A 27,498-nucleotide genomic window follows, 5' to 3' on the forward strand; every position below is an offset into this window, starting at 1 on the left:
TTGGTTTAGCCACACATTTTTATTGTATACCATGCAATAGGGTCGGGTTTCCTTAATAATATGACAAATGGGGGAAGGATAATGTTAGACACAAACAACAACAGAAAGATCATTTTAAGAGGTCCTGAGTAGGAAAGGCACATTATTTACCACTTTTAATTGAATAGTAAGGGGTTGGGGGCAATGAAAATATATCCACACTAAGTGGAAAACAACACTGGAGGACAAGTCATAAATAGATATTCCATTTGGTGGTTTGGGGAGTTATTCAATTGTCTGTGTTTCCCCAATTAGCTTTATAGCTTGTGCCTTCAACACATGAGTAAGGGAGATGTCTCCATCGTCTGTTCTGTTCTCCAGCAGCAAGCCGTAGCAATTGTCTTAGCAAGCTGCAAGGGAGATGCCCCATCACAGGAATAAGCTAGAGTCAAACTGGGGAACTTGTGGCTGTCCAGGTGTGGCTGGGCTCTAACTTCCACCACTCCTGAACATTGGCCATGCCAGCTGGAGGTGATGGCAGTTGGGAAGTCCAACAACATCCAGAGAGTCATGCGTTCTCAATCCCTGATCTAGACAGGGAGAGAAGTCGTTTCCACCCCACCACAGTTGCTTCTGCAAATCTCTTGGTGGCAAGGGATGAGTAACTGGAAACTCCAGCTTGGAACTGGCAAGCACTGCTATTCAACATAATATCAAAACACAGAGAAGGGGGTGGACCCAGCAGTAAACCCTTGGGTGTTGTAATAAAATACTATCAAAACACATCTCAGGTGGATCAGAGACTGAAATGATGGTTGTAGCACCTTCAGGATGAAGCTGCAGCACTATCAAAATACTGAGCTTGTTTTTAAGGCAGGGTTGGCCGGCCTTGATCTCACTAAGCTCTCTCAAGAAATCAAAACGAAGGACCCTCCACTGCAGTCATCCTAGGCAGAAACTCTACCTGCGTTGAACAGTGGTATACACGAGCAGGAGATGCCAGTCCGTAATTTCTGACAGCCATAAATGACTGCCTACACACACACACACACACACACACACACACACACTCAGTGTACAAAAAAAGTAGTGGGACTAGGATTGCATTCACTGCTTGGTTCTTTCCACATGACACCCGACAGCATACCTAGCACGAGTGCTGCATTGAAATGTTGATCTTATCAAGACAAGGGGACTGGCAATCATGATACGGTCAACATCCACACCAGACATTTCAAGCACTCTTATGCCGCTTTTAACAGCCACGGCTTCCCCTAGAGAATCTTCCGAATTCTACCTGACTGTGAAAGCGGTACAAAAGTGCTTTAAAAATATGGTGCGGACGTAACAGCAGTTACAGAACGGTAAGAAACTGGTGGCTTCCTCTGCCCATCTGCTTTAGCTGTCTTCAGCTCTGAAATGGGCAGAGGTCTACCCATTTTCCAACCCAAAAATGTCAGCAGGGGTCGGCAGGGGTGTGCGTCAAAGAGCGGGGGAGAGAGTGAGTTGTCAGGAGAGTGGAAATACATCAGATTTCCCTCCACAAATGCCACAACTGGTTCTCTGCTGTTTTAAATACAATACAGATAAGCACCAATCAACCTAGCTTCCTGCTGAAAGGAGTAATGTTACCACGGGGACCCATGGTCTTATTTCAGCCAAACCCACCAGCTATATTGTTGAAGAACCAAGCCGGGCAAGAGAGGGGGACATTTCAAAGCGATAAATGCCTGGAACAGAGAAGCCCCTGTGGCCTGCCGTCGCCATGGCAGCCTGGCCTAGCCCGCCTTGCTGAGAAAGCTACAATAGCTCTTAAGTCGAGTATAAGTCTCCACACAAGGACTTTGGAGCAGAGGGACAGGGTTTGGGCAACATGATGGAAAGGGGAAGCCAAAATGAAGTGTTGAAAAACTAGAGAAAAAAAATGGTATTGCCATTTTCAATCATGTAACCCACAGGCATGCGGATATGAGGTTCAAGTGTTAATTACTTCTCCATCCACACGAACGCTGCTTAGAGCAAGCCACAGAACAAGCCAAGTCCTCCTCTTTTCTTTCCAACAGCTTTCACATGCTTATGTCCAAGGCAGCCAAGCAAATCCTGTTGTATTTTATTTTTTTGCACTGTCCGTTTCTGTCAGTAAGTCAGCTGAGCTTTTTCCTTGGCTCGTCTCCATTTGGGACCCTAAAAAGTGGCTGCCGATCGTGACTGGCTTTCCTGTTGTTAAAATGCCCAGGATTCGTTTGCCTCGCACAGCTTCTTCTGCCCTGCCATTTCCTTCCTTCCTCCTGCTACCCGTTAAACTCTCAGTCTTGTTATTGCTTCTCCTGTGTGAGAGGAAACGCCCGCCACTTGAGGAGAGTTCTGGAAGGGGGCGAGGAAGAAGAAGAATCCCACCAAACCCCAAAACGAAAACAAAACAACAGGCCCTTTCCTTCTCCAATGTGCAGTCAAGTTTTTCAGCCTTCCATCCCAAACGAACCGGATCGCTTAATTACACCTTTCGCCTCTGGGTGGCCACCCAGGTAGGCCGTTCCCTTGTTGTGGGGAACGAAATTCACCATGTACACTTGCTAACTGTCTCACTCGGTCCATATTGCTCACGTCTGCAGAAGCACATCGGGGTGACACAGTTTTCTCGTCTCTAAAGCATTGTGTTTATTGCAGTTAGCACCGAAAACCTGCTTTCTTTCCAAGTCCAACCCCTGCGACAGCCACGGTTTATTTTGCATTGTGAGTTGGCATCCCGACGTAGCAAAATGTGCTTAAGGGCCTAAGTGGATGTTTAAAAAAGACCATCGCCTCTGCAGGGTTGTAGATTTCCAGCTTTTCCCAACCCTGTGTTGGCAAGGAAAGCGGTGCCTGATCTCAGATCATTCTGCTTGATGCTTATTATTTCGGGAGGAAGAACCAAAATTAGGAGGTGACCCCCGCTTGCCCACCCCTCTATTGCCACAACGCTAACGAAGGCCTAGTTTGACACCTGATGGTTTCCTTAAGATAGGAGGCCGATGTAAACAACAAACATCCAGGTGAGACCAGCTATCGCAAGAGCCAGGTGGAAGCATTGTTGAAGAGCTGCACGTTTGTCTTTACAAAAATAAGAACTCTTGAGCATGTGCAGGGGGCAGTTCAGGGGTCCCAAGTCAGCCCACAAACAAAAGCTGCACTGGGCCTTCTAGAGAGGCCAGGCTCGCTCATGTCCTAAGTAGTGTAGGCTCTTCAGCCTTCCTGCGTTAAGACTGTAAACGTTCCAGATATTGAGGCAGTGGGTTCTCCTTGACGTATTTCTGGATGTACCAACACGTCAGGTGGGCTTTCAAGTCCTCTTCGACCACAAAATCCAAGGCTGCCTGAAAACACAGGAAAGCGAAAGAACCACCATCAACATCCTGCAATGTCAAGCTCTCGTAAGCGCTGTCAAGACCCAAATGCAGCTGAGTTTTCTGCTTTGAATAAGACACTGGCTGTTTGCAGGGTAAGGTTCCAAATTTCTGACTAATTTCTGGCTAAATAGGGTTTGGCTGTCCGGATGTGACATTGCAAATGCTAAGCAAGCATCTTTTTGGAGAAAGAGTGAGGTCACATCCATACCCTACACCAGGCATAGACAAACTCGGCCCTCCAGATGTTTTTGGGACTACCACTCCCATCATCCCTGACCACTGGTCCTGTTAGCTAGGGATGATGAGAGTTGTAGTCCCAAAACATCTGGAGGGCTGAGTTTGCCCATGCCTGCCCTACACATTTAAAGCACGTGGCTCCCATCCCAAAGAATCCTGGGTATTGTAGTTTACCCCCCTGAGCAGCGGCTCCCACCACCCTTAAACCACAGTTCCCAGGATTCTTTGGGAGAAGCCCTGTGCTTTCAATGTATGGTAAGGATGTGACCTTAAAAGTGCAACAAGTAAGCTACATAGAGGTTGCAGGTGCATGTTGAATATCTGGTCCGTACAGGTGCCGACCTACTGTGCATACTGATTTTCAGGAATATAAATTACAAGCTGGTTTGCCCCATCCTTATTTTTATTTTTTTGTTGATGTTCATGACTTTGATTGTCTCAACCAGAGCTGCAATGTTAAATGGAATTATTATTATTATTATTATTATTATTATTATTATTATTATTACAGTGGTACCTCGGGTTACAGACGCTTCAGGTTACATATGCTTCAGGTCACAGACTCCACTAACCCAGAAATATTACCTTGGGTTAAGAACTTTGCTTCAGGATAAGAACAGAAATCATGCAGCAGTGCCACAGCAGCAGCAGGAAGCCCCATTAGCTAAAGTGGTACCTCAGGTTAAGAACAGTTTCAGGTTAAGAACGGACCTCCAGAACGAATTAAGTACTTAACCCGAGGTACCACTGTATTATTATTATTATTATTATTATTATTATTATTATTATTATAAAAAATGTTAATCAGGAGCACATTTTTAGTTGATTCATTCAGACAGCAGATTTTAACATGTTAATGTCAGGAACCTAGGAAAATGCTTTATACTGAGTCAGACCATTAGTCCATCTAGCTCAGGGGTCAGCAAACTTTTTCAGCAGGGGTCCACTGTCCCTCAGACCTTGTGGGAGGCTGGACTATATTTTTGGGAGGAAATGAACGAATTCCTATGCCCCACAAATAGCCCAGAGGTGCATTTTAAATAAAAGCATGCATTCTACTCATGTAAAAACACGTTGATTCCTGGACCGTTCACAGGCCGTATTTAGAAGGTGATTGGGCGTGATCAGGCCCCCAGGGGCCTTCGTTTGCCTACCCTTGATCTAGCTCATTATTGTCTTCACTGACTGGCAGAGGGTCTCCAAGATTTCTGGCAGGGTTGCCCCTCAGTCCTGGAGATGCCGGGGCCTGAACCTGGGACCTTCTGCATGCAAAGCAGATTGTGATTATGATTTACTGAATTTGTGTACAGTGGTACCTCGGGTTACATACGCTTCAGGTTACATACGCTTCAGGTTACACACTCCACTAAGCCAGAAATAGTGCTTCAGGTTAAGAACTTTCCTTCAGGATGAGAACAGAAATCATGCTCCGGCAGCGCGAGGCCCCATTAGCTAAAGTGGTGCTTCAGGTTAAGAACAGTTTCAGGTTAGGTACGGACCTCATGAACGAATTAAGTACTTAACCCGAGGTACCACTGTAATAACAATGATAAATGCTGGGAGGATATTATCAAGCTTGTGTATGGGAATTTAAAAACAAACAAAAAAAGACAAAAGCAGCTTGGCTAAGAAAGTTGCTCAGGGATACACAAAGCCATTGTCTGGATGCTTAAGGAAGCCTCTGAGTGCCACCTCTGATCTGATGTTCGTGAAATAGCTATCTCTTTAAGATGTGGCAGGAATTCCTCCTGGCACAGACTGGGCCCCCTTTATGACGGCCTCACGCAGACAAAGGAAGCTGTAAATTGTCCTCATCTCCCCTATGTCTGTTGCAAAGGGGAGGGAGGGAGCAGGATTACCACTGGAGAGGAAGAAAAGCGGCACATGCAGGAATAGCAGGACTCCCCTCCCCAACCCCCCCCCCCCCACAAATCGGTCAGGGGTGGGCAGAAATAAGAAAATCCCTACTGGGAGCTTCATGGATCAAAATTGCAAACCAATGCCACTTCTGCCAGAAATTGCAGCTTTCCTTTCCCTCTTTTTTCCAATGCTCAGATGTAATAAGCGCTGCACAGTTCCCCTGGATCATTAGCTAATTTAGCGAACGGATGCTTTAGCAGGGGGAGAGGGGAGGCAGAAATGAAGGAGGCTCAAATGCAGAGGATCCAAGAGAATGGAGAGCTCTGGCATCAGGAATGAGCAGCTAAGACAGAATCAAGAGCTCTGGGATCCGCTGCATATATATCTGCTTCAGATCACAGAGAAACAACTGGTTCCTGAATAGATCTCCATGCCTGGCTGCAGTAGTCTGGCCTGGATTAAGCTTGATCCAGACAAGACAGGGGCACCATTAAAGGTAAAGGTACCCCTGCCCGTACGGGCCAGTCTTGACAGACTCTAGGGTTGTGCGCCCATCCCACTTAAGAGGCCGGGGGCCAGCGCTGTCCGAAGACACTTCTGGGTCACGTGGCCAGCGTGACAACGCTGCTCTGGCGAGCCAGAGCCGCACACGGAAACGCCGTTTACCTTCCCGCTAGTAAGCGGTCCCTATTTATCTACTTGCACCCGGGAGTGCTTTCGAACTGCTAGGTTGGCAGGCGCTGGGACTGAGCGACGGGAGCGCACCCCGCCGCGGGGATTCGAACCGCCGACCTTTCGATCGGCAAGCCCTAGGTGCTGAGGCTTTTACCCACAGCGCCACCCGCGTCCCTGGGGCACCATTAGGAGGTGGCTAATAATAATGATTAATAATAATAATATTTTTTATTATTTATATGCCGCCAATCTGACTGGATTCCCCCAGAAACCCTGTAGGCTCCCAGTAAAATATTAAAAGCACGATAAAACATCAAACATTAAAAACTTCCCTAAACAGGGCTGCCTTTAGGTAAAGGGAACCCTGACCATTAGGTCCAGTCGTGGCCGACTCTGGGGTTGCGGCGCTCATCTGGCTTTATTGGCCGAGGGAGCCGGCATACAGCTTCCGGGTCATGTGGCCAGCATGGCTAAGCCGCTTCTGGCAAACCAGAGCAGCACATGGAAATGCCATTTACTTTCCCGCCGGAGCGGTACCTATTTATCTACTTGCACTTTGACGTGCTTTTGAACTGCTAGGTTGGCAGGAGCAGGGACCAAGCAACGGGCGCTCACCCCGTTGCGGGGATTCAAACCACCAACCTTCTGATCGGCAAGTCCTAGGCTCTGTGGTTTAACCCACAGCGCCACCCGCATCCCTGTAGGGCTGCCTTTAGATGTCTTCTAAAAGTCAAACAGTTGTTTATCTCCTTGACATCTGATGGGAGGGCGTTACACAGGGCAGGCGCCGCTACTGAGAAGGCCCTCTGCCTGGTTCCCTGTAACCTCACTTCTCGCAGTGAGGGAACTGTGAGAAGGATGACGCATTTGGATCCATCAGGGTAACAAGAGACACAAGTGGCTTCAGTGGCAGTCAGAGCCTTTTACAAACTTAGGGTCACCTGAGATACCAACCTCTTGGGGTACAGATTACTTGAAGGTCAGCAGTTTATGCTCTGCTAAGTATTCTGTCTGCATTACAGTGGTACCTATGGATGCGAACGGGATCCGTTCCGGAGCCCCGTTCGCATCCTGAAGCGAACACAACCCATGTCTGCACAGGTCGTGATTCGCCGCTTCCGTGCATGTGCATGATGTCATTTTGAGCGTCTGCGCATGCGCAAGTGGCGAAACCCAGAAGTAACGCACTCCGTTACTTCCGGGTTGCCGCAGAGCGTAACCTGAAAACGCTCAACCTGAAGCACATTTAACCTGAGGTATGACTGTTGTACAAGGAGCTACCTTTGAAAATAGTCTAGAAATGTCCTCTTCTACAGAATCTAGCAGGCATTCTGTATGAATCAGAACTGGGCATTACCAACATATTATGCTGGCCCCCTCTAGCTTTCACTCTCTTCTGATTTGTTTCCAGACCCATTTTAAAGTTAGGTTGCTTTCAACCAAGTTCTACGTAGAAAGGGAACCCAGCAGGGAAATTTGTCAGTTTTAGTTTCACTCCATTTTTCATTTTTCCAATCCTAAATTCATTTCCATACCAATTTGTGATTATTTTTAAAAAAGAATAAGCCTCACAAAAATTCATCAGCCTTTTAGTTCTAATGTAACCAAATGCAGACATTTTTCTTTTGCAAAACACATTTCCTTACATAATGCATTTTTGTATGTTATTTTCAGCAATATGTGCATGTTCTACTCTACCATGTATATTTTTGTACACATTACTTGGGCTGGAGAACCGCACTACAAAATTCAGAATTCCAAAGGGTGAATTAGTTAGATTCACCTTTAAAATATGAATTGAAACAAATTTCTCTCAATACAGTCATACCTTGAGAGTTGAACAGAATCCATTCCGGAAGTCCATTCTACTTCCAAAACGTTGAAAAACCAAATCATGGCTAAGCCCTATCAGATGTTCAGCTTCCAAAAATAGTTTGCAAACTGAACAGTCACTTCCAGGTTTGCGACATTCGGGAGTCAAAACATTCAGGAACTAAGCTGTTCAAAAACGAAGGTACAACTGTATTTCTGTATCACTTTGCAATTCCCCTCCCCTCTTTCTAACAAAAGATCCTTATGAAAATTCACCAACCTTTTGGTAAGAATTTTTTCTTACGTACAAAGTTTGGTATGCAATTTTGCCAGATATACACATTTTTGCAAAAAGAAAGTTTCCCAATATAATGCATTTCTGGATGTTAAGTTTCATCGATATAGGCATTTTCATGGACATTTTACCTGTGTGTGTGTGTGTGTGTGGTAGAGAAAGTTTAAGTTATAATATCCAAAACCATAAATAAAACGAAATGAAAAAATTGTTCATATTTATTGACTGGAATATTACACTGCAAAATTGGAAGAAGCAGAGATTTTGAGGGTTGGGGTTTTGTGCCTGTATTGTTTTGCAAAGTGTGAATTAGGTAGGTTCGCCTTTAAATGCAAGCTAAATAAAATTTCGCCCCTATCCCTAGAAAGGTGGTAGACTATGCACTGCCAGCACGGTGCATTCATGCAAATGCAATTCCCTACCAGTGCGCTGCAGACAAGCAGAGCAAGCAACAAAACAAACAAACCACCAAACCATTTAAACAGCAATCTGACAGGCAGAAATGTGGCAGATAAAGCTTCTCCGACCAGCTTTTTCACCTCCTCACATTTGTCAACATCAGGCTACCACTGAACAGAGTGGAGCCAGTCAACAGACGTGGGCAGCCTCTTTTCCTTCCATCCCTGGGGAGAGCATCTCTTGTTCTCACGCTGAAGATCAAGAGAGGACATCAGGAAGAGAGAGCACGTCACATCTGCTGCCTGCCAACCCTCGTTATGGAAATGAGGCAAATCACAGGCAATCAAATATGCAAAAACGAGGCTTCTCCATCTCCACGCCTTGCCCACCCTGGTGCTACTACTCCCAAAGAGACCAGGTTCCGCTTCTGGAAAACAGGAGGGCTAAAAATAGCAGGCAAGCGTCGAGAGAAGAAGGCTTAAAGAGGGGACAGAGGAGGAGGCAGCAGTGCAGAAGGAGAACGCGGACATTCGTCAGGGTTTATTAGAGCAGGCTGTAATTGGGCATATGGCTTTCTCCTGTCCCCCCCACCCCCAACCCTCCAAGCTCGGCATTCAATTGAGCCTTCCCTTGCCGTATTTCGGTTCCACTCCAACCAGCTCCCCAGGTAACAACGAAGCCCATTTTCCACCTGGCTTGAGCACACAAAGTTGCCTTGTTGAGCAGGAGCGAGGGGAAACCCCAGGCCCCAGGGGAGGGGCAAATATGGCCCCTCTAAGCCTCTCTGCCAGGCCCTCAGGACTCTCCTCAAGCCACACCCCTTCACACAACCACACTCCACACCCTCCTTGAGCATTTCTACCTAGCTGAAATGTGTCCTTCAACTCTGATAATCAGTGGCGTAGCGTGGGTTGTCAGCACCCGGGGCAAGGCAAGTAATTTGCGCCCCCTAACCCGTGGATTTGCGCCCCCTAACCCGTGGATTTGCACCCCCTAACCCTAACCCCTAGATGTTGCGCCCGGTGCGGCCGGCCCCCCCTGCACCCCCATGCTACGCCACTGCTGATAATGTCTCTTGTGAGAGAAAGTATGTGAAGAACCAAGACTACTGTACAGAATAAATTTGTATAAATTGCTCCACCTACTTTTGCCTCTGGCCCCGCCCACCCCTGGCATGTGTCCCCCTCCCCCACAAAGGTTCTGCAGAAGAGAATGTGGTGCTCAAGCTGAAAAACAGTTCCCCACCCTGGTTATAGGGGCAGAGAACCTTTGACCTGTGAGCTAAATTTGACCTGGCCTAGATCCCAATTTGGCCTGTAAGCGCATTTTCCCCAAATCACATCCACCTAATGCAGCCTTCCCCAGCCCATTACAGTGGTACTTCAGGTTAAGAACTTAATTCGTTCTGGAGGTCCGTTCTTAACATGAAACTGTTCTTAACCTGACGTACCACTTTAGCTAATGGGGCCTCCCACTGCCGCCGCTGCGCGATTTCTGTTCTCATCCTGAAGCAAAGTTCTTAACCCGAGGTACTACAGTGGTACCTCTGGATACGAATGGGATCCGTTCCAGAGCCCCATTCGCATCCTGAAGTAAACGTAACACGCGACTGCGGGTCGCGTCTCGCCACTTCCTCGCACGCGAGTGACGTAATTTTGAGCGTCTGCACATGCGCGAGCGGCGAAACCCAGAAATAACATGCTTCATTACTTCCAGGTTGCCGTGGAGCGCAACCCAAAAATACTTAACTTGAAGCTACTTTAACCTGAGGTATGACTGTATTTTTGGGTTAGCGGAGTCTGTAACCTGAAGCGTCTGTAACCCAAAGTACCACTGTATAGAGAACCAGATTATTGGGTCTAGCTAACTATCGCCTATACAGACAGATAACAATTCTCCAGGGTCTGAGAAAGGAAGCCTACCTGGAAATACCACCACAGGGGTTGATCCTGGGATCTTCTGTGAGCACAAATCATACCAGAGTTGCAAGGGCAGGGGGAGCCACACCTCAACAAGTAGCTCGCCCCCTGCCACCCAGACCCCATATATTTTCGTCATTCATGAATATTAAGATGTGGGTCTGAGCTCTCTACCTAAAACGTTGACCCTTCTGTGCCTTTTCCCACCACCAGTTTTCCAAGTCAAAGCATGCGTCCGACCCCCGAATTACGGTGTCTCCCCACCTACCCTGTCACCATGCCAGATCTCCAGATCTGGCTGAGGAAACCTCCAGGCTTCCTCAACCTCAGCCCTCCAGATGTTTTTGGTCTACAACTCCCATGATCCTTAGCTAGCAGGACCAGTGGTCTGGGATGATGGGAACTGTAGTCTCAAAATATCTGGGGGGCCAAGGTTGAGGACGCCTGCTCTAGTGCTTTTCTGAATAATTTCAAACCCAGAATTAAGTTTGCCAGGAGGAAAAGCCACTGACACACACAAAGGTACTCAGGGTGGCCGCAAGTCCTGTTTTACAGAGGATGATCCTCTGTTTGAGCCACAGCCGACATGCATTTCACATGCAGAATTTCAACTACACATGCTCGGCTGCAGCTTCATTCCAGCCTTTTTCTTTTGCCTGCATCTCTGCTCCTCCCTTCTACCTTCATCTGTCTCTGCTTACATCCCTCTTCCTGCTCTCTGCCAGTAGGGGAGGCAGCAGAGACATTGGGGAGGCCTCCTCACAAGGCTTCCTCCCCTTGCCAGCCAGCCATGGGAAAAGTAATTTTGGCTATGCGCGATTTTCGCGTGTGCACACCACCCTTGGAACCAAATCCCTGTGTATCCTGCAATACAACGGTATCTTTAACATCAGTGGTAGTTTAGTCCAAGTACAAACTAAAGAACCCCCCAAAAGGCTGGCCCACCCACACCTGCATCCTCACCTGATAGCACAGTCTTCCCCTAAAGCTTCCCCTAAATTATGACAATTTATTTCCAGACTTGCATCTCTTACAGGGATGGCAAGCCTGTAGCCCTCCAGATGCTGTAGAACTACAGTTTCCACCATCCCTGACCACTGGCTATGCTAGCTGAGGCTGATGGGGGTTGGAGTCTATCAATATCTGGAGGTTCCTCGCCACAAACTCTGGATTGTACCCAATGCTAGTCCTACTCGGAGTTTGACCTATCAAAATTAATCGGCAAGCCCAGTATACCTGAAGGAACATCTCCACCCGCATCGTTCAGCCTGGACGCTGAGGTCCAGCTCCGAGGGCCTTCTGGTGGTTCCCTCACTTCAAGAAGTGAGGTTACAGGGAACCAGGCAGAGGGCCTTCTCGGTGGTGGCGCCTGCCCTGTGGAATGCCCTCCCATCAGATGTCAAGGAAATAAACAACTATCTGACTTTTAGAAGACATCTGAAGGCAGCCCTGTTTAGGGAATTTTTTGATGTGTGATGTTTTATTGTGTTTTTTAATATTCTGTTGGGAGTAATAATAATTACTATTATTATTATTATTAACAGGTTCACTTGTTTCTATCGGTCTTTTCCAAGTATAACTTAGTGTGGGATGCAAGTTTTATGCAAATATGTGTACTCTTTTGGGGAGGAGCTACAAGTAGAAGCACCATTTGCAACCCGTACCTTTGCCAGATGTTTGGCTATTCCTCTTCCTCTGTAGGCATCTGGTACTTCCGTGTGTTGCAGGTCCACTATCCTTTTCCCCACGTACTCGTACAACAGGACTGCTTTGTCATGACAACCTGCGGGAGAAAAGATGGCATCCACACACTTACAACAAATATGGAACAAAACCAAGAACCAAAATCTCCTGGACTTGTTGTTGTTGTTATTTTAAATTTATAGCCCACCCTTCCTCCCAAAGGAGCCCAGGGTGGTAAAGAACAATGGATAAAACAACAGTAGAAATAGATTTTAAAGAACTTTACAACAATTTCAACACAGGTGGAGGCTGGGAAAGAGCTCAACTTCAACGCCTTGTTGCAAGAGGAAGGTCTTTGGTAGGCCCCAAAAGGACAACAGAGGTAGTGCCTGTCTAATATTCCAAAAGGGCAAGTGCCACCACGCTACAATACGATACAATAATCTTTATTGTCATTGTCCCATACAGAAGAACAAAATTGAAAATCTACATCAGACATTCAGAAACCAACAAGTCTGCTATTCCAGCTATCCCAGCCTGGTTAGCCCCCTAAAAACTCTTGATACCCTATAATTAAATACAGTATACTCACATAGAGACTACCTTACACTGCGTTTAAAACCAAAATCGCATTTGGGTAGAAACTGTTTCTCAGGTGGCTAGTCCTAGTCTTTATAACCCTGTACCATCTTCCAGAAGGCAGAAGCTGAAAGAGATCATTTCCGGGGTGCGCACTATCCTGTGCTATCTCTGCAGCTTTATTATGACACCTGGAAGCATAGATTTGATCCAAGGTAGGGAGAGTGCATCCAATTATTCTCTCCGCAGTCTTTACAACCCCGGACAACATTGTTTTCCCCCCGACTGTGCAGTTCCCAAACCACACACAGAGACCATAAATTAATACACTCTCAACTAATCACTAAAGGCTCTATTCCTACATTGTATGGGATGGACCTCCACAGGATGCCTATATAGCTCAGTTGGTTAGAGCGTGGTGCTGATAATGCCAAGGTTGCAGGTTCGATCCCCGTATGGAACAGCCGTGTATTCCTGCCTTGCAGGGGGTTGGACGAGGTCAGAGCTTTCCAAACTGTGTGTCGCGACACGTTAGTGTGTTTGGTGCTGGTGTCACACAAACACTCCTTGTGCTCCTCCCGGGGCTGGAAAGGGGTCCGTTTAGCCTCCTGCTAGTGAAATTTAATTACTGTGTCGTGAAATGATGCATGTCTAAAAAGTGTGTCACCAACGTGAAAAGTTGGGAAAGCTCTGGACTAAGATGACCCAACTCCACAATTCTATGATCGCATCTTTCTTCTTCCATTATCTTAGGGTCAACTTTATAGAGTACTAAACACTATTTATACAGCACTTCAATACATTCATATTACATTACTACCAGTATATTTTCTCAATAATTCTCTAAGGGAGCAGAATTGTATTACCCATTAGCAAAGAATCAGTCTTCATAATGGACAGAGGATAGGCTGCAGGTGGGGGGAGCTTGCGTATTTTAACAGTCCCGGGGGGGGGGTGCTGATTAGTATTTATAGAAAACAAGGATAGGGAATCCATACCTCTCCAGTCGTTGTTCAACTACAACTCCCATCAGCACTAACTATTGGCCAAGCTGGCAAGGGGGGATGAGGGTTGATGCTGAACATCTGGCGAGAGGGAGGAGGAGTGAGGTTCTGGTCCTAGTGTTGGGCTGTTGTTGTTAGCCTCTGTTTTGAGGGACAATGGAGTGCAGGGCCAGGACCCCAGGCACATAATTTGGAGGGGCGCAAACCAGGCTTCCCCACACAGGAATCCCTGTCTTGCCCTGCCTGCTGCCAGGGGTCTCTGGGCCCGGAGCCCGGCCTGGCCCCATTTGCAGCATCCCTGGCCCCCTCGCTAAATGGCTGCCCAGCTAGCGCTCACTCACTCCTGACTCAGACAGTGAATGGGCACAGACGGAGGCAGGCAAGGGGTGACCCCAGCATAGCCCGGTCTGGCATTCCTCTCCATGGGAAGATTCACCCACCAAGGGCCATGTTGGCCAGCCAGGCTCCCCCCTATGTGGATGGACAGGCGGCATAGCACAGGCCTGCTTGGCTCTGGGGACAAGGGTTGGGCCAGCGCAACGGGATCCATTCACCCTCCAGAGCTGCGCACACCCCGGGCGCCAGCAAATGCCGCTACACCACTGAGGTTAGCAGCACTTCTCTGGGGCGCAAGACTGGGCAGTGTACATGGTAAAGTCCTGGGCTGCCCAGACAAGGAGACCCCCCCCCCCAGCCTCGTTGGATTTATTTTGCTGTCTCTCTTCTTCTGCTAAAAACTTTCTCCGCAATCCACCTGCTTAGTTGTTAAGTACACGTGTTACGAAGGCATTTTTCACTTCCTGCATTAGCCACCATGTGTAGCTTAAGCTCTTGAGCCGCAAAGGCAAGGTAAAATTCCTTTTAAAAAAATATTTTGAAAAAATAAGAAGGCCAACATCAAGGCAACTTATAAGCATGTTTGAACAAAGCTGCTTTCTGTCTTAACTGGGGCAGGCTCCCACAAGTAGGTCTGCTGTCTCAAGTGGAGAGGGTGCTTTCGCACTCGGGTCTTACCGCACACTTCACATAGGCAACTGGTTGGCCACTGCGAAAACGGAGTGCTCTTCTAACACTACTGCAGAAAAAGACAACAGGTTTCTGAGATTCCTGCATTGCAAGGAGTTGGGCTATATGACCCTTCCAACTCTACTATGATTCTACATCCTAAGCCTACTATCTGCAGGTAGGAAGCCACTGAGTCAGGCCATTCACTTATCCAGCTCAGTCATGTCCAGACCAGGTGCAGGGAACATCCGGCCCTCTGGGTATTGCTAAACTACAAGTCCCATCATCTCTGGCCATGCTCGGCGAGGCAACATCTGGAGGGCCAAAAGGTTCCACTCACCTGGTCTAAACTGAGCAGAAGAAGAAGAAGAGGAGGAGGAGGAGTTTGGATTTGATATCTTGCTTTATCACTACCCAGAGGAGTCTCAAAGTGGCTAACAATCTCCTTTTCCCTTCCTCCCCCACAACAAACACTCTGTGAGGTGAGTGGGGCTGAGAGACTTCAAAGAAGTGTGACTGGCCCAAGGTCACCCAGCAGCTGCATGTGGAGGACCAGGGAAGCGAACCCAGTTCACCAGGTTACGAGTCCACTGCTCTCAACCACTACACCACAGTGGTGGAATTGATTGCAACCCCCTCTGGGAACCGTAGCTCTGTGAGAGGAATAGGAGTTTCCTTTCAACTCCCAGCACCCCTTGCAAGCCACAGCTCCCAGGATGCTTTGGTGGGGAAGCTATGACTGTTCAAAGTGGTAGGACACAGTTTCAGATTTATAGCGAGGATGGGGCCGAGTCTTCTTTCAGCTGGTGCAAAAGACCGCAGAGATTGTGTGGTTTAAATTTCACGCACAGGACGCATGAGGCAGGGTAAAGACTGACTAAACTCCAATTAAAAAGGAAAGAAAGGTTTGCATTGACTCATAATCTTGTAGGCATGGGAGCATGTCAGGCCAGGGGGGGGGGGTTGCAGGGCTCTGTGCGCAGACTGCATGCGCTCCCGCATAGAGCTGTCAATCATCCCAGGCAGAATAAAAAGCCCCCAATTCATACATGCGCTGAATAGCACCCAGGCACAGCTTTGAGTCTTGGGAAGATGCTGGGCAGGACGGGGCTCCTTGGGAGGTGGAGAGGCTGGTACAACCCCAAACAAGGGATGACGGAAGTCAGCTAGGCCTTTTCCAGCCTCAACAGGCCAAGTGTGTCAGACACACAATTCAGCTCAGTGTCGCCAGGCTGAAACCACTGCAATGGCGAAGGAGCTGCCACACAAGGAAGTTTCTTTGGGGACATGGCATTTCCAAATATCGCTTCCGTGGGTTAGGTAAGCTCTGCTGTGCTTTGGGAATCTGCGCTCACAGCGAATCAATATGAAAGAGGCAAGAGATGGAGCTCAGGGCCAGAGCGTCTGTCTTGCACGCACAAGGTCGCAGGTTCAATCCCCAGCGCTTCTCGGTAGGGCTAGGGAAGTCTCCCTGTCTGAAATCCCGCAGAGCCACTGCCAGGCAGTGCAGACCAATGGTCTGACCAGTGCTTTCCCAAAGAAAAATACAGTTATACCTCGGGTTAAATGTGCTTCAGGTTGAGCGTTTTCAAATTACGCTCCGTGGAGTGCGTTACTTCCTGACAGTAAGAGCTGTTTGACAGTGGAATTTGCTGCCAAGGAGGGTGGTGGAGTCTCCTTCTTTGGAGGTCTTTAAGCAGAGGCTTGACAACCATATGTCAGGAGTGCTCTGATGGTGTTTCCTGCTTGGCAGGGGGTTGGACTCGATGGCCCTTGGGGTCTCGATTCTATGATTCTATGACTTCTGGGTTTCGCCGCTCACGCATGCACAGATGCTCAAAATGATGTCATGTGCATGCGCGGAAGCAGCGAATCGCGACCCACGCAGTCACAGGTTGCGTTCTACTCTGGCTGCGGACGGGGCTCCGGAACGGATCCCATTCGCATCCAGAGGTACCACTGTAAGTTTCAGAGAACTCACCATGAAGTTGTTACAGAAAGTCGCCGGGTGACTCGGGGCAGGCCTGAACAGATGCTGGTTTGGCAACAGCAGAATTTGCTGCCTGTGGGGGTGCTAAAAACTACAGCAAGCTGGCTGGGGGAGAGGGTAGCCCCTAGTTCTGGTGCAGGGCAAATAAATGCCCCCCCCCACCTCCTTCTTTCTTAGAATCAGGCAGATGGCTAGGGCAGCTTGGAAGGGCCCTTGTGCAAATGACTGCATAGGATAAGCAAAATGTAGGAGCCTCTCCGCTGGCCTGGCCCAGCCAGTCCCCTCACCCCCTAGTCAGGGTCCGAAATAACTAGTGTGGACGGGAAACATGGAGGTAAGAGTTCAATTGCATGTGATTGTGCGCAAAGGAACACGCAAAAATTAAATGCACATGGGGAAAGCTGGATCTATGCAACCCACCCGCGCACTAACACTCTGGTGTGTTCATACCACCCCTTCCTGTCTCTCACACTTTCTAAACAGGCAAACGAGGTAATGCTGATAAGGAGACTCCTTCTTGGCCTTCGGACTAGGCAACAGGAAACGGCTATGAATGCTGTTTGAACAAGCGCCCACAGAAAGAGAAAGAGAAAGAAAAGAGAGAGAGACAGAGAGGCCAGGCAGGTTGCAGAATTAAAAGGAACAGTTTGTTCCGAGAGCGCCGCTGCTTTCTTGTGATTCAGGACAAAACTCTTGTTTAGAAGGGGGTTGTTTTCCCTCAAACTCGAGCAACTGGCATGTTACTAGAGAGAGAGAGAGAGAGAGAGAGAGAGAGAGAGAGAGAGAGAGAGAGAGACAGTCAAGCAGACCACAGAGAGAGGGCTTAAGCCACAGGAGTGCCAGAGAACTCGCTTGGCAAACAGGCCAGCTCATGTTTGACAATGCAAAGCTTCTTCCTCTTTGGGATTCACCTTCAATTCAAATCAGAGAAGGCAAACTGGGCAGGGCAATTTAAAACAGCAGCAACAATTATTGCACGTAAGTGAGAAAAGTTACTGGGAAGGCTTTTGTTTTCGGTGCCAAGAATTAAATGCGTTCAGATCCTCTAGGGAAGTTTGGAAGAGGCCACAATGACAAAGCAAACACAAAGAATCATTGGGGGGGGGGGGGAACGTTGCAGGATTCCTATTAAAATCTGCAAGCTCTATCTATCACTTTCCTTAATTTTAGACATATTATTTCACACACACGCAATAGCCTTCTAAAACACACTCACGAAGGAGACCAGCAAAAAAGGTACCGTATTTTTCGCCCTATAGGACGCACTTTTTCCCCTCCAAAAATGAAGGGGAAATGTGTGTGCGTCCTATGGGGCGAATGCAGGCTTTCGCTGAAGCCTGGAGAGCGAGAGGGGTCAGTGCGCACCAACCCCTCTCGCTCTCCAGGCTACAGGAAGCTATCCGCAAGTCTTGCAAACCCGGCGGGAAGTCCCGCGGGCTACCAAGGCTTGCGGGCAGCAGCCTGCAGCTCAAAAGCTCGGGGGACAGCGGGGAGGCGCAGCGCCGCCACCCCGCTATTTCTCGACCTGGTCTGGAGGCTGGCGGGGGGTGGGGGCGGAGAAGCAACCTTGCTTCTCCCCCCTGCCAGCCCCACAAGATCGGGGGATAGCGGGGAGGCGGAGCACCGCCACCCCGCTATTCCCCGACCTGATCTGGAGGCAAGCCTGCTTCTCCCCCCCGCCAGCCCCACAAGATCGGGGGATAGCGGGGAGGCGGAGCACCGCCACCCCGCTATTCCCCGACCTGATCTGGAGGCAAGCCTGCTTCTCCCCCCCGCCAGCCCCACAAGATCGGGGGATAGCGGGGAGGCGGAGCACCGCCACCCCGCTATTCCCCGACCTGATCTGGAGGCAAGCCTGCTTCTCCCCCCCGCCAGCCCCACAAGATCGGGGGATAGCGGGGAGGCGGAGCACCGCCACCCCGCTATTCCCCGACCTGATCTGGAGGCTGGCGGGGGGGGGGGGGAGAAGCAGGCTTGCTTTTCCCCCCTGCCAGCCCCACAACCTCGGGGGATAGCGGGGAGGCGAAGCACCGCCACCCCGCTATTCCCCGACCTGATCTGGAGGCTGGCGGAGGGAGAGAAGCAAGCTTGCTTTTCCCCCCCGCCAGCCCCACAACCTCGGGGGACAGCGGGGCAAGCCGCTGCCCCACGGAGGCTAGAGAGGCTGTCCCTGAAGGCAGAAGAGGGAGACGGAGCGCTCTGTCTCCCTCTTCTAGCTTGGGTATGGCTGCGCAAACCTGGGGGGGAAATAAAATTTTTTTCCTTGATTTCCCCCCCAAAAAACTAGGTGCGTCCTATGGGCCGGTGCGTCCTATAGGGTGAAAAATACGGTAAATGGAGCACGTCCTCTACAACCCCTCTGAAATACAAGCAGCATGTTATTCATACCCATTTCTGATGAAAATAGGGACATCCTATTCAATAATAATAATAATAATAATAATTTATTTATACCCTGCACCCATGTGACTGGGTTGCCCCAGCCACTCTGGGAAGCTTCTAACGTACAGTGGTACCTCTGGATGTGAACAGGATCCGTTCCAGAGCCCCGTTCACATCCTGAAGCGAACGCAACCTGCATCTGCGCACGTACCAGTCGCAATTTGCCGCTTCCGCGCATGCGCGCGATGTCATTTTGAGCGTCTGCGAATGCGCGAGCGGCGAAACCCAGAAGTAACGCACTCCGTTACTTCTGGGTCGGCGCGGAGCGAACCCGAAAATGCTCAACCTAGAGCTACTTCAACTCAAGGTATGACTTCCATCTGAAGAACACAGGGCGGTTCACAACATAAAAATACAAAAAAAACATAAATAAAAACAAACACCTTTAAAAGGCCATAGAATGTTAATCAACGAAAGGCCTGGTTATATATAAATGTTTTCGCCTTGTGGCTGAAAATATGTAATGAAGGCACGGGGCAAGCCTCCCTGAGGAGAGCGTTCCACAAACAGGGTGCCACCACAGAAAAGGCCTGTTCTGGTGTTGTTGGCTCCCGGGCCTCTCATAGAGGAGGCCCACAAAAAAGGTCCTCAGATGATCAAATAGTGGAGTGGACCGACTGCAGGTTGGGGTGATGTGAACACTCTCGCCCCCCGCCTTGTAAATAAAAAGAAGCAGAAGCTCTGGTAGTAAAAAAGAAAAGGCTCATCACGGGGAAAGGTTTTGTTTTGTTTGTTACCCAGTTGCAGGTAGAGGTGGCTTTTTTTTAAAATGTAGGTGAGCATCAAAAGTGTAATTCACACACACACACACACACACACACACACACACAAGCTCACTTGACACAGTCCAGCCCATTCTATCTTCTCAGAACTCCCACCAACTGATTCTGCTGCTGGTGCAGGCAAAGTCTCACATAGATAAGGCGGTAGATCTGAATCTGGATGGAAGGAGGAAACTCTCACAATGGCATATATCCCCAGAAAAATGTTTCCTAAAACTACAAAGCTTGCGTATCAGGAAAAAGGCTAAACTAGAGAGATTCCCCACGACGGGGTGAGCGTCCGTTGCTCGGTCCCTGCTCCTGCCCACCTAGCAGTTCAAAAGCACGTCAAAGTGCAAGTAGATAAATAGGTACCGCTCTGGCGGGAAGGTAAACGGCGTTTCCGTGCACTGCTCTGGTTCGCCAGAAGTGGCTTAGTCGTGCTGGCTACATGACCCGGAAGCTGTACACCGGCTCCCTCAGCCAATAAAGCGAGATGAGCGCCGCAACCCCAGAGTCGGGCACAACTGGACCTAATGGTCAGGGGTCCCTTTACCTTTACTTTAGAGAGATTCCTACCTTCTCCCCGCAAACTACTGTTCAGCTGTGTTGTGGACTGGGAGTGCAGCTCCAATACTTTTTTTTTTTCCAGGGCAGGAGCACTTATGACCACTTGTAGAGCTGTGGCAAGGGAAGGCGGAGATAATGAGGCTTTCAAGTTTGTGATGGGTTAGCACAGAGCAGCCCTCCCAACTATTGTTGGCTGGGGGCACCAAGCTGGGGAAGGCTGGCAATGGAGAAAGTCAGAGCATGAAAGTCCCACTTCATACCAGTTGTTTAAAGCCTAGAACTTCTTTCCATGATCATTTGCATTTCCAAGTAAAGACTAAAGGTTGCATTTTGGCTGGTGACGATCATTTGGTAAAGCTTAGCGTGCTTACAAGCTGAACCTTTGAAGAAACCAGAGGCCTTTCTTCTGGGCATGGTCGGCCAACAGGTGCAAAAGAAAGATAGGACTTTTTTTATGGATGCTACAGCAGCAGCAAGAATACTCATCGCACAGCACTGGAAGACACAAGAACTACCCACTCTGGAAGAATGGCAGATGAAAGTAATCGACTATATGGAACTGGCTGAAATGACTGGCAGAATCAGAGACCAGGGAGAAGAGACGGTGAAAGAAGATTGGAAGAAGTTCAAAGATTACCTACAGAAATATCATAAGATTAATGAATGTTAGAAGGACATCAGACTGAATGCAAAAGGTTATTAGTTAAAAATTTCAAAAAGTAAAAGATCCAACATTTTAAGACATAAGAATTGAACAATCTATATTAGGATATTTAAACTAAGATAAAAATTGAATTAAGAAAGAGGGAAGGGATTTGCTGTCTGGTGGTATGATTTGGAATATACAGGGAAGGGAGGCTTGGGGAAGTCGGAGAAACAAGTTAATGCAAGGAACACTATGAAGATAAATCTGTTTTTATTCTTGTTGTTTTTATCTTTGTTTTTTGTGTGATGATTGTGTACATTTTCTGTTTTGTTTGTTGTTTATTGTAAGTTGTTTCTAATTTTTTTCTTATGCTAAACTTAATAAAAAATATTTAAAAAAACAACATCAAGCTGAAGCTCTGCAGTCGCCACTGACTTCAGTGGACTTTACTCTTATGCATGTGTTATTGCAGTCGTGCTGATCCCTACAGTTCCCAGGTTACAATGGGGATAAATAGTGGCTTTGTTTGGATGCAGTGCTAAACCGTGGACGATCTGCAGTGAGCTCTGGGTTTGTTTGTCTTTCCTCCCTCTCCTCTTCTGATGTAACTGCAAGGAGCCGACCTTAAGCTTCCACTTCCATTTCAGATTAAGTGCAGTTTAGTGTGTCGTACAAACCCTGAAGGGTATATTGTTGAAAGAAGGCGTTTTAAGCCATAGTTTGTGAAAGTGGCTTGTTTCAACTAACTACAGTCAATATCAATCAAGTTTAGGGATCAATGGCATACTAAACTGCAGTAAATCTAAAGTGGAAATGAAAAGTTTCTGATCATTTCCTTGTAGCTGTGCCAGTAGGCAAGCCAAGGTTTAGCGTTACATCTGATCATTAGAGCAAGTCTAGGGTGCAGATGGGACACGGGTGGCGCTGTGGGTTAAACCACAGAGCCTAGGACTTGCCTATCAGAAGGTCGGCGGTTTGAATCCCTACGACGGGGTGAGCTCCCATTGCTCGGTCCCTGCTCCTGCCCACCTAGCAGTTCGAAAGCACATCAAAGTGCAAGTAGATAAATTGGTACCGCTCTGGCGGGAAGGTAAACGGTGTTTCCGTGTGCTGCTCTGGTTTGCCAGAAGCGGCTTAGTCATGCTGTCCACATGACCCGGAAGCTGTACACCGGCTCCCTCGGCCAATAAAGCGAGATGAGCGCCGCAACCCCAGAGTCGGTCACGACTGGACCTAATGGTCAGGGGTCCCTTTACCTTAGGGTTCAGATGTCTGCCCTCACTGCAAGGCCAGTAAACTGATTTTATAGCTAGGTAGCACCCTTTGTACCCTGTTCCAGTTACTTTTCCAGACTAGCCTACTTCACAGGGCTGTACCACTACTTTGAGCTCTTGGGAGGAAAGGAAATATAATTCTTTTAAAAGGCGACAAGAGTCCAACAATAGAACATACCATTCCCTAAAAGGAACCACTTGTTCAATGAAACCCTGAATATTTAAAATGATCTCCTGTATAGCCCTTCTGGGGATGCAGCTGTTCCTTTGGCCATCATGTGGCAGAGAGTTCCACATTTCATTCAGGTGCTTGGTGGAAAATGTTATTGAAACCAGCTGCAAGCTTATTCAGCAGTGTTCCCTATACACCCTGCCTTCATTGTAAAGAGTGAACACTAACATCTGTTCCTTGCTCATTTCCCCCCCAAACTCTCCACCCTTGTATAAATATTTCCCTATCATGTTCCGCACACCCTTACGAGATCTCTTTTCGGAGCTAAAGAAAATTAAAGCCTACTGCAACAATACCTTTTCACTCACACAACTTTTTTAAAAACAACAAGAGCAACTGAACTGATTTACGGCTCGGCAGATTTCCTACGGGAATCCATCAGTATGAAACTATTTTAACCATGTGCTATTTAAAGAGACTGTTTGGCTTCACTGTTTTCTTTGCAGCCCTTCAGTTGTCCCAGCAATATTCATTTGATGGTTTACTTTCACCCATTGTTAGGCCTGAAAAAACAGCATGCGGTGTGGTACTTAGCAAAAAACAAAATCTCTGTGTTACTATTTTTAGTAGCTTATGAACAATGTCTCCTATTGGGTATATCATTTTTGAAATTGTTTACCCGTTTTATTATAACCTGCAATTTGACTAGGAGCAAGCGCTTAGATTCTTTTTTCCTTAACCCGAAAATGGTGGGTCTTAGCTTAAAAATAAAAGCAGAAGAGGAAAAATGGAACATATCTTGGTATATTTAGAAAAGACAAGCATTTTCATTGAGAGAAAGTTATCCATGCAATGCAGTATATATCCCAGCTGAGGTTAACAGAAATAGCCACCTGCCTGGTCGCTTGCAGCGAGCAAGAATCTGTTGCAGGAGATTCTCCTATACAAACAGGAGAAGAGATTTTCCGTGTTCCTTTCAGGTCATTTGTGGGTCATAAACGACTAACAGAGGCACATCTCTGACTGGGCAAGGTGTTAAGTTTTATGTATTCATCAGCAAGGCACTTTTATCCACTCTTATAATCTGACACAGAACCATCTTGAAACCAAATGGCACTCTGAGGAGTTACTTCATCATTTTCGACTCCCCAACCCTTAATATTTAATGAACTTATTTTTTTGCATTGCTCACACAACCCGTCTGCTGAATGGGCAATGGTGTTGTACCTTTCCACGCAACTTTTCAAAATAGCATTGATAATATCTAACACCAGCATATTGCTGAAGATGCAGGTCAGTGCGGCTGGCTTTGGGAGCAAATATGCATTCCTTTACATTGTTGATCCGTTAAATGGGTAGACAGGAGCCTCCATAACAGCCCAGGAGGATCAGGCCAAAGGCATTTCTAATCTGGTGTCCTGTTCGTACAGAGACTCATAACAAGCCTGAATGCAACAGCAATTCTCATGAAAACAAGGGAAACTGCTTTCTGCAGAAATTGGCTCATTTAAGCTCGGTGTTTTTTGTTCTGACTGGAAGCTTCTTTCCAAGGTTTATGGCAGGGGGGTCTCCCAGCCCAAGTCTGGTACCCTTGCCTTTCTCATTGCCTACCCCTTAATCCAGGGTCTCCAGATGCTTTTGGACTACAATTCCCATCATCCCTCACTGCAGGTCCTGCTAGCTAGGGATGATGGGAATTGTAGTCCAAAAACAGCTGGGGACCTAAATTTAGGGAACCCTGCGTAATCTATCCCTTCAGTGGTCAAGCAGGAAAGCTACAAAGCATGCTTAAGCCATTTGAGAATTCCAGCATGGACCTTGCAAAAAATAATGTTAAAAGGGTTTCTCTCTCTCTCTCTCTCTCTCTCTCTCACACACACACACACACACACACACAAACACACAAGCTTCATTCTTTTCACATGGCTTGCCCTTAGTAATATTGCAGTCATGGACCAGGGCAGTGCTTTTTTTCAGCTGGAGCACAGTTCCAGCACCTCTCAGGTGGGCGCCACTAACAAACTATAGTCTTCCAGGACTCATGTGCTGTACATGAATGGTTTGTGAGCAGCCCCAGACTCGGGAAGGGTTAGTGTTAGTGTTACCATTTGCCGCTTTGCTTCAGGCGGCAACATGCCTTGAACTAGCCCTGGGCCTCAGCCGTGATGCTAGGAAACAAGGTCATGGGTGGTGCTTTTTTTACTACATGTGTTTTAGGACTCTCAAGCCACACCACCGAAAACAGGACTGCAGCGGTAGCCAATCTCTGGCAACCACAGCAAATTATTCGAAAGCAACTCCCTTTGGAAAGTCTGCACAGTATAAGTTACGCATAGGACCAGGCCCCACATGCTGGTAAGATGCAGCTTAAAATCTAAGTACTGTTCCCTGCAGCAAAAATAAGTAGGGAACCGGATTTATAAAAGTAATCTTGCCCACCACATGATTTACTCAAAATTAGCAGATTGAGAGAAAAGGGAGGGGGGAGAAGGCGGCAGCAATCAAACTAAACTATTAAGCAAGTTTGTACCACCGAGCCGGGGCGGAAGGGGGAGGGCGTGGGGGCTTCTGGTATCAACCTCCACAGCTTATTTAAAAATAGATCCTGCGAGGACAGGTGTTCCCCTACCAACCAGAGAGTAACCAAGACAGCAGTAGCAGGAGCTTACGGGGAGCAAAAGAGCGCAGCTCACACAGGGGAAGAAGGCAGGCGCGGGGGGGGGGGGGGAGAGAAAGAGAAGAGAAAGCAGGAATAAAATTTCTGGGTCGCCCCTTCTCCCCCACCTCCTCCTCCTTCCCACAATCTCCCTGTATCCAGTTGCTAAGAGGTTGACACCATAACTAATCTGTTGCATAACCAGCCTCACACTGCAGCAAGTTTTTTTTTTTTAAATAAAAAGATAAAGGGGGTAAAGGAAAGAGAGAGAAACTAATATATAAAAACTAAGCCTCGCAAGAACAAAAACCACAAAGATTTGCTTTGAATTCTCCAAGGGAACAACACCAGCGTTGCGGGGAAGGCTTTTTAGGTTTTTTTTGCAAGCGCATCCATCGCCTCCCTACATTCCAAACAAAAGATTGCTCGGGGGTGGGGGGGGTATTTTTTTTGGGTGGGGGACACACACAGCAAACCCGATAGGGCCAAATAAAAGGAGGGAGGGGAGCCATGCACGAGCCAACCTCCAACCCCCCACCCCGCAAGCTCCCCTTGTCTGCCCCTTCTTCTTCCGCCACCTCCACCTGGTCTCGCCTTTACCGTTCAGCCTGACGGTGAACTGTCTCCTCTTGCGGTCGTGCTCCACCTGGATCGGGCAGCCGGGCTCCAGGATGTTGAGCTGCCCTGCCTGGGCCATGGTGGCGCGGGCACAGCAGGCCGACCCGGGCGCGGGCTGGCTGCTTGGCTGGCTGGCTGCCTCCTCCCTCCGGCGCCCCGCTTCGGCGTGCTCTTCGTGGGCTCGGTTCTTTTGTGAGCGCGCGGGGGGGCGCCTTGCGAAAGGGCCGCCCCTGCTGCTCCCTTGCCTTCTCTGCCCCCCTCCCTCCCCGCGCGCTCCTGCCAAACCAGCCAGATGTGTCCAAAAGAAAGAAAGAAAGAAAGGAAAAGGGGAAATGTTCGGCGGGGAGCAATTAATAGTTAGGCAGGATCTGCTGCTGCTGCTGCTGCCGCCCCCTCCACCTCTTGTTCTGCGTCTTCCTCCCCCTTCACCGCCTACCCCCCCCCCCACAAGCCAACTTCAGCGGAGAAAGAGTGCAGGGCAGTGACCAGGGAGAGACATCATAATCTCCTGCTGAAACTGACACACAGCAGCAGCAGCAGCAGCAGCAACAAAAAAAATAAAAACCACACAAAAAAAGCCAGGAAATCAGCTGTGGACTCACGTGCCAGCTGGCCGTCCAATGGGTGCTCGGCCTTTTTTGTTTTGATACATTCCATTCGACTCTTAAAGGGACCGCGGCCCCTTGTTCAGCGGGGCGCCCCCCCCCATCTATTCTCCGTGGTTGTCTCGTGTTTGTGTGTGTCTATGTTTAAAGGGGATAAGTTCTTCCTGTCTGCAACTACAGTGGTACCTTGGTTCTCAAACTTAATCCGTTCCGGAAGTCCGTTCCAAAACCAAAGTGTTCCCATACCAAGGCGTGCTTTCCCATAGAAAGAACAGTCATACCTCGGGTTGAAGTAGCTTCAGCACCAGCATTTTCAGGTTGCGCTCCGCGGTGACCTGGAAGTAATGGAGCGCGTTACTTCCAGGTTTTGCCGCTCGCCCATGCGCAGATGCTCAAAATGACATCACGCGCATGCGCGGAAGCTGCGGATCGCTGCACGTGCAGATGCATGGGCGTGGGTTGCGTTTGCTTCAGGATGCGAATGGGGCTCTGGAACGGATCCCGTTCGCATCCAGAGGTACCACTGTAATGCAAAATGGATTAATCCGTTCCAGACTTTTAAAAACAACCCCTAAAACAACAATTTAACTTGAATTTTACTATCTAATGAAACCATTGATCCATAAAATGAAAGCAATAAACAATGTACAGTGGTAGAACTTTATTTGTTCCAGAGGTCTGTTCTTAACCTGAACCTGTTCTTAACCTGAGGTACCATTTTTGCTAATGGGGTCTCCTGCTGCCGCCACACGATTTCTGTTCTCATCCTGAAGCAAAGTTCTTAACCCGAGGTACTATTTCTGGGTTAGCGGAGTCTGTAACCTGAAGCGTAGGTAACCTGAGGTACCACTGTACTGCAGTCACACAATCAATCAGTAAGCTGAACTGGGTTCCACACAGTCACAAAAACAAAACAAAATAAATAGCAAAA

General features: G+C 48.2%; 1 protein-coding gene across 1 annotated transcript; it reads right to left on the reverse strand.

Annotated features, from left to right (window-relative positions):
• On the reverse strand, positions 1–26,535 carry NATD1 (N-acetyltransferase domain containing 1). Its single transcript, XM_083413854.1, has 3 exons — positions 25,945–26,535; positions 12,227–12,345; positions 1–3,332 (listed from the first exon to the last, which is right to left on the reverse strand). The coding sequence occupies exons 1-3, from the start codon at positions 26,039–26,041 to the stop codon at positions 3,216–3,218; spliced, it is 333 nt and encodes a 110-aa protein (XP_083269980.1). The 5' UTR covers positions 26,042–26,535; the 3' UTR covers positions 1–3,215.
• Between the last annotated feature and the right edge of the window lie 963 nt (positions 26,536–27,498).

This window comes from Podarcis tiliguerta (genome assembly GCF_965153285.1).
Source record: "Podarcis tiliguerta genome assembly, chromosome: 14".
NCBI lineage: Eukaryota > Metazoa > Chordata > Lepidosauria > Squamata > Lacertidae > Podarcis > Podarcis tiliguerta.

Coding starts and splice junctions, on each gene's coding strand:
- NATD1 (XM_083413854.1), bottom strand. CDS start 26,041: ATGGCCCAGGCAGGGCAGCTCAACATCCTGGAGCCCGGCTGCCCGATC. Junction 12,346..25,944: donor GTTCACCGTCAGGCTGAACG/GTAAAGGCGAGA, acceptor TTTCTCCCGCAG/GTTGTCATGACAAAGCAGTC. Junction 3,333..12,226: donor TAGCCAAACATCTGGCAAAG/GTACGGGTTGCA, acceptor CTGTGTTTTCAG/GCAGCCTTGGATTTTGTGGT.